General features: G+C 45.2%; 1 protein-coding gene across 3 annotated transcripts in view; it reads right to left on the reverse strand.

Moving 5' to 3' along the window:
- LOC118283617 (serine/threonine-protein kinase 32C-like) overlaps positions 1–10,464 on the reverse strand; it is a 64,135-nt gene extending 53,671 nt beyond the window's left edge. Inside the window, exon 1 of one of the 3 annotated variants that reach the window (XM_047334931.1) lies at positions 9,896–10,464. In XM_047334931.1, coding sequence (XP_047190887.1) covers positions 9,896–9,994 — 99 coding nt within the window. In that variant the 5' untranslated portion in view covers positions 9,995–10,464. Of the gene's footprint in view, positions 1–9,444; positions 9,464–9,895 lie in introns of those variants that run through there. The other 2 variants (XM_035605827.2, XM_047334932.1) reach the window with 2 other exon arrangements.
- Positions 10,465–10,673: the final 209 nt, after the last annotated feature.

The following is a 10,673-nucleotide window of genomic DNA, read 5'->3' on the forward strand; positions in this document are numbered from 1 at the left end:
ACAGAGAGAGAAGCCACTACGGGAGGTTCCATCGTACATCTGAAGGCTGTCAAGACGGAGAGGGAGCGAGATGAGAACACTTCAGAGGATAATTCGGCACTGCAGCATGGGGACTCTCGCATGCACCGCACTGTCACAAAGAAACATCATCTGGACTGTGTGAAAACTTCTGAAGTTGCCATGGTAATGTGTCCCTTTGTGTGTGTGTGTGTGTGTGTGTGTGTGTCCTGTCTTGCGTTACAGTGCCGCCACCTCATTTCCTTGTCCCTGCATTGGCATAATTAATTCACCATGATTCACAACTCCAGGCCCCTGCGTCCGCACATTGTGCCTTTCATTAATTAAACACAGGAAAGGCATCGTGCTGCTGGAAGTATGGCAAACGATCCACAACCTACACTGTTTTATCTTGGCTTCAGACAACACGTGTAGATGGTCTGGAAACGCAAGTGAGTGTGTTTGTGTGTCTACTCCAGCGGCAGCACAGTGTTAACTTTCTCCAGTGAAAACGCAATGGATTTATTGAACAGCCATGCGGTTTGCTCAAAGGTCATAATCGCAAACCAGCATTATGAGTCCAGGTCAGCGTCTGCATAATCATTAAAGCTCAACATGCTGCTTCATCCCCATCAACACTTCTGCTGCTACGGCCTGGTATATTTGAGTGCTGAGAGAATGCTTTAATATATCAGCTGATCATTATGTTCTCCTTTTCTCTGCCCATATAAACTCTATTTATAATTCTTCTTGGTAGAAATGTGAGGGGGGAAAAACAATTCTCTGTCTTTTCCGGCACAAGTTGAATGTTCACCTATTTTGGATCGAGTCAGACCTGCTAGCATTAGTTTCATTCTGGGAGGATTATGAAAATCACTGAGACACTGCAGCAGAAATGCAAATTTTGGCAACACCTCAGAGAGAGAGAGAGAGCTTCCACCATATTGTTAACACTGAATACAAGCATTGACTCATGCGTAACCAAATATGTAGACAGCTGCTGAGTGGGTCCAAACTCCCTGGTGCCTTTACAGTGCATCTGAAACAAGTTTGTCCAATTATGAACTTCATTTCCACGCTCAACACTAAGAGTTAACATCAACCCTGTGCCTCTTCAGTAGGACCTGGTTTCTTAAACAACTGGGCTGTGACACATTGTGGTGGTGGGGGGGGGCCAGGCTCCAGGGTTAAAATGCCATACTAACCTTTCAACTGTTCACAGAGGGATACATTATGGATCTATTTAGAGCCTGGTGGGAGGTGGTGGGAGGGAATGCGGTAAAAGGACAGGAGGAGGAAGAGCAGTCACAATCTCTACAGAAAAGCATTAAGATGGTTCACTGTAAATGCTATGGAGCCCCCTGAAGTCCTGAAAGATTATATTTTTTATCTTGTGAGAACAAGTCAATTATCCTATGCGCATAAGTTACTACTAAGGGGGGGGGGGGGGGGCTTTGGGGACTGCAGGGGCTCTGTAAAAGAGCTCTGTACTGTCCGGTGTGAGTAAAAAACAAAATAAAATGGCTCAGCTACTTGAAAGGAGAAAAAAAACTGCACTCTTTATTTTTGGCTGCTCAAAGGTGAAAAGTACACCGAGGGCTGAATAATGCAACTTCACTTCCAACACCAGCCATCTACATAAAACACCAAAGTGCCGAATGTTCTTCATAGGGGAGATGTCGATTTTCCACAAATCAGTGACTACAGATGCAACAATTAATTGATCGAAAGATTAGTAGTCGCCTGCTAAATTAATCGGCAAGTATTTTCAATTATAATTGATTAATCAGATTTATTCGTTTTAATGGGAAAAAAAGTCAAAAATTCTCTGATATCAGCTTCTTGAATGTGAATATGACAGTAAACTGAATATCTTTGGTTTGTGGACAAAACAATTTAATCAGCTCGGTGCTTGGGAAACACGATCCACTTCGGTTTTTCTATTTTATGGACCAAACAACGTATCGATTAATCAAGAAAATAATCAACAGGATAATCGATAAGGAAAATAATCGTTAGTTGAGGACCTATTTGGAATATCTGAAAACAGGTTTTGGAATGAGAAGAATATAATAGATAGATTGGGACACAATGAACGCTGCGAGACGTCCAATACAAAACACAATATAGCATTAATTCGACCTGAAATCTAGATTAACTGGACATGCTTGGGAAGATGCAGTCGCCGTCGAAGTGCTCCACTCCTTGTTCTTTGAAGGAAGAACAAATACGTGCATGTGGTTTAGTGCGCATGGTTAACAAATCTGTAGGCACTGATTATGAATCCAAGAGCATGTTTTATAAACAGGGAGTAGAGATTTACAAATGGCTTCTTTTTTTTTTTCTCTTTATAATATTAATTACAAATTGTGCTTAAGTTGAAGCACAGCGTGACACTGCATTTGAATATGTGTTTCAGGTGTGAGGAAATGGACACTGTGGCCTAGTTCTTTCCCCTAAACAGCAAACAGGCTGAGGCAGGGCACGTTGTGTTCCAGCCTAGATACACACCTGACTTCTGTTCGTCCTCACAGGTATTCAGGGCAGATATATTCAGATCATCAGCGTCATGATGCCTCAGCCCAAACCCAATTTTCAAACTCCCCACGAGTCTAAAACTCCTGCAAATCCATGGGCACTAATTAGGAATCTGAAAGCTTGATTTAGTAACCATAAACACAGATTTAATACCCAACAGGACAGATTTACACATGGCCCTTTTTTTCTCAGCTGACCCGGGGGGGGGGGGGGGGGGGGGGTTGGTCTCCATACTTTCCACACTGTAAGCAGTGTGATTGTTTTCGTAGACCTCTGGTCCATGAAGTGAAGGGGATGGTTTTGCATACACAGTACACTCCCCTGGGGGTGTGATGGGCAGCTGGAGAGGAGGAGTCTCTGTCACATTTAATAGAGTCACATTTCAGAGGCCATTCAGTCCGGAGCATTGCGAGAATGACAATATGGATGTGTGTGTGTGTGTGTGTGTGTGTGTGTGTGTGTGTGTGTGTGTGTGTGTGTGTGTGCCACCAGTGAGTGAGTCAGTGTATTTGCATGCTGCATAAGTAACCTGATTACCGTTGGCTGTCTGCAGTAATCTGATTTCTTAAATGTCATGTAAATGAGAAACAGTTTTTTTCTTGAGGGAGGCAAAGGGAATAAGGGAAATCTGGTTAACGAGGCTTGACGTCTTCTGGAAAAACAGATTTTCTGCCACGTGTACACTTAACAGTAACTATGGTTTCTTACTTGATTTTTAGAAAAGCATGTGTACATGACAAAGACTTCATGGGGGGGGGGGGTAATATTGCTGTGTGCAGCTGATGAAAGGGAAGGTGTTTATCTTTGCCGGGAGCCCCAAACATGTTTTAGTGGTAGTCAGGTAGAGGATGAATCTGACCGAAAGCATGTAAATACACACCTTCTATACAGTAACATGGTGTAATCACATTCTCTGACTTCCTGCTCTAACCTCATTTCTTTCAATAACCTTGTTTCATATGTGCATGTGAAAATAATGTGTGGGACAAACAACACTGGTAAGCCCGCAGCTCTACATAAAGAAATACATTGAAGGTGTGGTGTGGTAGTCTTACAAAAAAATAAGTCCTTTAAGTCCTGTCCTGTCCTCTGTGAAGAACAGAGTCGCCTTATTACTCTGACCTCATTCTCTCAGTTACAAATAGCCTCTAAAAAAAAAATCCAATCCCTCACTGATGGCCATGAAAATAGTGGTTGTCCAGTCACAGCTCAGCAGCAAGACATGTCTTCTGCAGAATTCAGTATATGAAGAGTTTTGTTGGTTGGCATCTTTAATCTTAGCATTTCTATATGACAAAAATAAACGAGCAACAGTCAAAATAAATCTTTAAACTGTGTTTATCTATTCAAACATAAGCTGCAATGTTATCATGTCAAGCTAACTAACCAACTACCTAGTGGTAAAAGTGGTGACATGTAACAGCAACAGTTGTCATGTGAGCGGGCGAGATGTCTTCCTCCGTCAGAGATCAAGTTTTTTCCACTGTCACCATTATGGGCTGTATTTGTGTGAATGAAAAGCTTGACCAGCATAGCAACAGTAACCGAGGGAGGCTTCCTTGGCGAATCGTCAAACTTCATTAATTAACTGAAGCTAAATAAGTACTTCACCTACTTCTATGCACAAAAATGTTTGCACACCAAGCCAACGGGCCATGTGCTATGCTTAAAAAAATGGAAATACGTTTGACATAGAAACAATGCAGGGACACAAGAGTATCTGAAAGCTGGTTTTAATTAGTTCCTATGGGCAAAAATGTTTGGGCTGCCAGCTCAATGAAACATAGGAGCCCAGGGTTCGTCTCCCTGCTCCGAGGTCTTAGACTCTGCACACTTACAAGCCCTGCGTACCGAGTGGGATTATAAACTACAGAGAGTTTACATCTGTCAGTCTGTCAAGCAAATTGTGTTGACTTTGTGATTTGCTCCTCGAGTCTTTATCTTCTCCGATCCTCCCGCCTTGCAATGAGGTTGCCAGAGCATGGGCACGGTGGAAATGTACTTAAAATTTCATTCAAGGTTTCCCGCAGGAACCGGCGAGACAAGAGCGGAGAGGCTCTTCTCCGTGTCACGAATTCCAGTTCTATAAAACGAAGCACTGCCAACGAGTTAAATGTGGGCTCAAAGCAGCAATACGTTTCCGCAGAAAATGAACCGTATGACCACAGACAGAAATACTAAGTAAACTAACTGCTGCTGCAAAGGGTAACACTTTAGATTGCTTCCTTAGATTCTCCTTCAATCAATTCCAGCCTTTCATTTCCCGATGAGAAAGCCGAGTGGACGAGCGGCAAAAACAGAAGAAAGGTTAGACGAAACAATCAGCGGGTGTGAGGGAATCCATGCAGTCACTCCTCCACCAGACAGGCGCACATCAATTGCGTCCTGCTTGTCCTAATCCCTTCCTCCCCGTGCAGAACCAGGCACCGACACAAACACCTCAACTAGCGAGGGCGACCTTTCTTCTCTCTGTTGACACCTCAACATCAAGCTGAGCTCGTCTCTTTGAAGACTCTCTATCTCCTTCGCTCTGGCACTGGGGCTGCTCCAACTGTCATCACCTGCACATCACCTCGAGCTAAAAAAGTTATGCAAGACCAGAGAGACCAAAAAAATTACACATCAGGCTTTTGTGAGCTGCTTTTATTAGATCTACAGTATATTAAACTGAAAAAAAGCAACCATTGGTTAAAAAAAAAGGGACAAAGGTCCACTGTTCAGACCTGTTATCAACATCGGTGTTGAGTGATCTGACCACAAGTGGACAGCTCGTCAGTTGACCTCCAGATGAGTCTCCACATGCGTCTCCAGTGACCACTTGTGATGGGATCTCACTGCTCTACATGCAAATAAAAACCCACCTCAGTTCTGTTCACAAAGACCAAACGATGACGTTTTTAGCCAGTCTGACTCTACAGATGGGTCCGTTGTCATTGTGTGTGTGTGTGTGTGTGTGTGTGTGTGTGTGTGTGTGTGTGTGTGTGTGTGTGTGTGTGTGTGCACGCGCGCGCGCGAGTCAGTGTGAGAGGGACAGAGAGAGAGAAAGAGTGGGGCCAGGAGAAAGATGAGCATGTGGCAATGTGTGGCACACAGCTGTAGAATGAAATAAGATTTTATTTGACTCATTTGAATCAGTGAAGATAAATCAAATAAGATCATTATGTGGTGGTCAGTGTTAATATTGTGGTGGTGGCCACATATAAATCATCGTATGGGAAACACTGAGAAGTGTTGCGATGCTTTTGGTCCATTATGAAACTGTAGCAGGTCAAAGGACCTCGGCTGCGGTCTTTAATGTGGCCCAGGAGGGATCTGCATTCACACTGATGTGTGGCCATGTGTCCCCGACCAACTCCACAATTTTGATCTGAGTGATCGGATCTCAAATGCGTCCTCGCGGCATCTTAAAGCTGTCCACTGAGCCAAAAAGAGACACGGTCAACACTCAGTTCTGACTCACCAGTATTTTCCTAAAACTACTGAGCTCCACATTACACATTCATTTCTTAGATTGACGACAGTTTGGTGTTTTGGAAATTATTACAGTTATAACATTTAACTGTGACAGCGTTTCTACGAGGGAAATACTCAACAACAGTCTGAGCTGCAGCCACACACTGCGATCAGATGATATGCAATATGACCAGGACGGTACCCAGTACACCTATTGTGTTATCACGGCCAATTACAGTGGACCTCCACTGTGGCAAGAGCCCAGTAGCTGCAGGCAGCCGTGAGGCGGAGATGAATAAAGAGAGTGAGTGAAATTGAGAGTCTGTAAAAGGAGATGAAAGAAAGTGAACGCCTCTATATTCAGTGCAAGTCATCAGCCATCTCCCCCCTCTGCATCTATCTTTATCCTCAACCAAATCTGCTTTCGTCTCCTCATTCACTTATCCTCGATGGGAAGAGCAGTCATGCAAACTCAGACGCACGCACGCACGCACGCACGCACGCACGCACGCACGCACGCACGCACGCACGCACGCACGCACGCACGCACGCACGCACGCACGCACGCACGCACGCACGCACGCACGCACGCACGCACGCACGCACACACACACACACACACACACACACACACACACACACACACACACACACACACACACACACACACACACACACACACACACACACACACACACACACACACACACACACACACACACACACACACACACACACACACACACAGAGAACAGAACAGAACAGAACAGAACAGAACAGAACAGAACAGAAGTTTATTGTCCACAGAAGTGGAAACTTCCCTTTGGTTTAACAAAAGATGATCAAATGGGTACAACACTATCACAACATAACAGACAGACAGACAGACAACGCAATCCAGGGCATCATTTGCATGCACAATCACAAGCGCACATTTTGCATACTTTGTAAATCCTTCGGAGCAAAAATAACAAGTATGCCGAGTTCGCCCCCTTAACTCAATTAAAAGCAGACGGTTGTCCGTTCAGCACTTTCTCCTGAATACTGCGGCACATTCACAACAAGTTCCCTGTGTGGTTCCAAGTTCAGATGAGGACTTGGAGAGAGAGTGAAGTGCTCCTTTGTCCTGAGCCCATGCTGCTAATATTTAACTACAAAATCTGTTCACTCACTCGTTCACCTCCGACTCTGTTAAAAACTTGGAGTGGTTTTATTCATTTGCCAAGAGTGACTGTTTTGCCAATTTACCAAAATATTATTTCCAAAGGAAGGATAAAAAAAGAATTCATAAAAAAATTAAGTTGCCAAGCTCAAAGTGATGGGTTTGCTCTGACCAGCAGCCAAGTCTCCATAGTGATGAAGGAATTGTTTGATATTTCGGCTTGAAAAATTTACTACACAACTAAATCGAGTGGCCGTTGCAGCTGCTCACAGTTCCCTATTCACTCTCGCTCAGCAGCATGATCCGAAAGGACTTCGCCAATGGAAGATATCTGGCAGGCTAAATATAAGGACCTGTAAGAGGTCCAAGACAAGGGACACAGGGGGAAACCTGGGGGCTGGAGTTGTGAATCATCAACAAGTAAATGCCCACGTATCCCAAACGTGGACTGTATCTAAAGATGGACGACGCGTCTCCACTTCCTACTGTTGCACAAAAATTAAGCTTTAATATCCCAGATACGAGTGCCAGCAATCTTATTGTGATTTAGAGCCAGAGTCTGCGCAGTAGTGATGGTAGTGGGGGAGCCGCAGTATTGCGAGCCTGTCTCTCAGGTGTCAATCATGACATTTCATCTGGTTTTTATAGCATCAAATAACAAATTAAAACCAAACTTATCAGAAAAATTAACAGGAAGATGCATCAGTGAGATCTGAACTACGTAAAATGATAGAAACCAGATTTTTAGTTTGGTGTGTTTGGTCCCATTGTCCATGGTCTACATGGATGAAACATGGTTTATGACATATACTGCAAACAGCCACCAGGGGGGCGACCAAGACGATTTGGCTTCACTTTGGTGCCTTTAGACAGATGTGAATGGTATCAATATCCTCATCTAATGCCTGGCAAGAAAGCAAATAACCAGATTTCCCAAAATATCCAACTATTCATTTTACAGGAGCAAACAACCAAAAGCTTGGGAACCAACATTCAGGATATCGTACATTTTGAAATTCATCAGGTTACTTTCACCGATTTAGTAGCCAAAGAGGGGGAAAAATGAGGCCACAGCTTAAATACCATTCTTTGTCCCGCTGACTTGAATGGGTTTTTTGAAGAGTTTCAGTGAGAGAACCACCGCAGAAAATGATCAGGACGTGCACTTCAATCAATTCCTAAGCATTTCCTTTGCAAATCAAACTATCTGCAAAAAAAGGCTCTTTTGGCAGCTACGCTTGTACGTCAGCCTGACCGCTTGATTAGGTCCGAGGCCTTTTGAGCCAAGCGCTGCTCTAATATCACTGCCTGATGTAGGCCAAATTTCCAAGAAGCCAAGATATACGACCTAACGGGCGGCGAGAGACATCCGAGTCGAAGTCAGCATCCACAGCGCAGACTGCTATCAAGTGCTCGGAGGCTCTTTGTAAGATGGACAAGGTGAAAGAGAAGCAGCTGCCTAACAAAGACAAAAGGGAGTAGAATTGGCACCTCTCAAATGTTCGGTGACCAGGCTGACATTAACTGCGGTCTCTTTTTATTACAAATGTGCCCTGGTCCACGTAACTACATGCTCAGCAGGAGAGAAAAGGGGACGCACTCTGGACTACAACCTTGTATAATCACACCAAATGCACCTTTTGCACCGGAGAACTAGATCTAACCTCGATCTAAAAAGGCACGTATCATGACCGCGGCGATGATGCTGATGGTGATGATGCAACCGGGCCCGGACTCTGACCAAGAACATCTCTGTCTGAGACCTCAGGCGCATCAGTGTGGCCCCTCTGATCGACTGCTCGATGAGAGGATGAGAGCAAACCACTCAGGCCTGCAGCACCGCTCCCGTTCTCCTCCAATAACCACTCCCCTCGATAGTAATCTGAATCGGCGCTCGACACTTTTCTTGGAGGCTATTGAGAAAGCAAAAAAAAGGCTGCACGCCTAATTGGGTTATCCTTGTATGCAGGAGTGTGTCCAACACACACACACACACACACACACACACACACACACACACACACACACACACACACCATATGACCACCCAGGCCCCCCCAACAGAGAAATGACCTCCTTCTGCTCAACTTTTTGCCTGTAACTTTGCCAGACACACTGGTGGCAGCTCTGCGGCGACACTGGATTTGTGCAGTCTATCCTAGCAGATTCAGAGATTCAGCGCCGAGCCAACTTGGGTGCACATCCAAGAGGCTCGCCCCCCCCCCCCCCCACACACACACACACATACATACAGTACATGACGAGATATTTCAAAGGGGTTCATAGTTTCTCACACTGTATACGAGCTGCAGAGTGGTAATGCAACACTTTTATCTTCACACGATGAGCCAATTCGAAGCAGGAACTTTTCCATGCTGTCAGTGTCCACCGGGTCTGTGAGAGTGAGAGTGATGATGAGAATGCCGATCTTAAAGTCACATGGGGCCTTTTTTCTCGTTATTGCCTCTGGATGATTTCAACCGACAAACACAGCGTGGATGTCCACTGTAGCAGGAAGTCGGACTTCACGTCAACACACACAATAACAGCCTTTGTTAAAAAAAATTAAAAAAAAGTGGGGGACATTCCTCAGCCTCAGCATCAACAGAGTCCCCACTGTCCACATAGAGCAGAAAACTTTCACACCAACTTTGCACACAATCTTAAAGCTGACGACACGACACTCGAGAGAGGCTCACTGTTGGCCACGACTCCCTGCTTTCCACTTCTTCCTCTCCTACTCACCATCTTCCTTCTCGTCGAACACGGGTCTCTTTGAAGAGCTGTTGGCCCCCATCCTCTTCTTCCACTTGCCCCAGTGAAACATCGGTGCTCAGATCGCATTCCTCGCCTCTTTGTCGGAAGAGAGAACACTACCGCTCGGCGTCGGGCTCCCTCCTCGCGAGACGGAGGGGGTGCACGTGCATTTCACCCGCCCCTCGAAGCTGTCGTCCGTTTTTATTTGGCTTGATTTTTGGATCCGTTAATTTACTCGGCCGAGCACCTCGACTTTAAGTCTATTCAGAAAAACACGCGCGCGTGCGCGCGCACTCGCTCGCTCACACTCGGGGGAGAGCAGGAGTAGCAGGTACCGACGGACTGGGAATATAATGTTTTTTAAAAATGAAAGAAAGACTGTTCGGTTAGTAACAGCTGGAGGTTCATGAGGGCACTCGGCGCTGGTGGTAGTGTTCAGTTGTTGTCTTCCGCAGCCAGACACTCCGACACCGAGTGACTTCTGTTGGTCGGGGCTGAGCGCGAGAGCGAGCGGCTGCGTCGACTTTTACACGGTTAGCCAAAACAAAACCGGAAGTAGAATCGTTCTGCTTTGAAAATAAAAGCATGGGTGCATGGTAGAGTCACCGTGGTCACCTCAGATTAGCAGCCACTGGTGGTGGCATCACAGAGATCAAGGGGAGGACTTCAAAAATATAAACAGTGTGTGAATTCAGATTTACAAATGGATTGATTAATCTGAATCATTTAGGCCTACATTAAATCACTGAATAGTCCGATTGGGGAA

This window comes from Scophthalmus maximus, chromosome 10 (genome assembly GCF_022379125.1).
Source record: "Scophthalmus maximus strain ysfricsl-2021 chromosome 10, ASM2237912v1, whole genome shotgun sequence".
Taxonomy (NCBI): Eukaryota; Metazoa; Chordata; class Actinopteri; order Pleuronectiformes; family Scophthalmidae; genus Scophthalmus; species Scophthalmus maximus.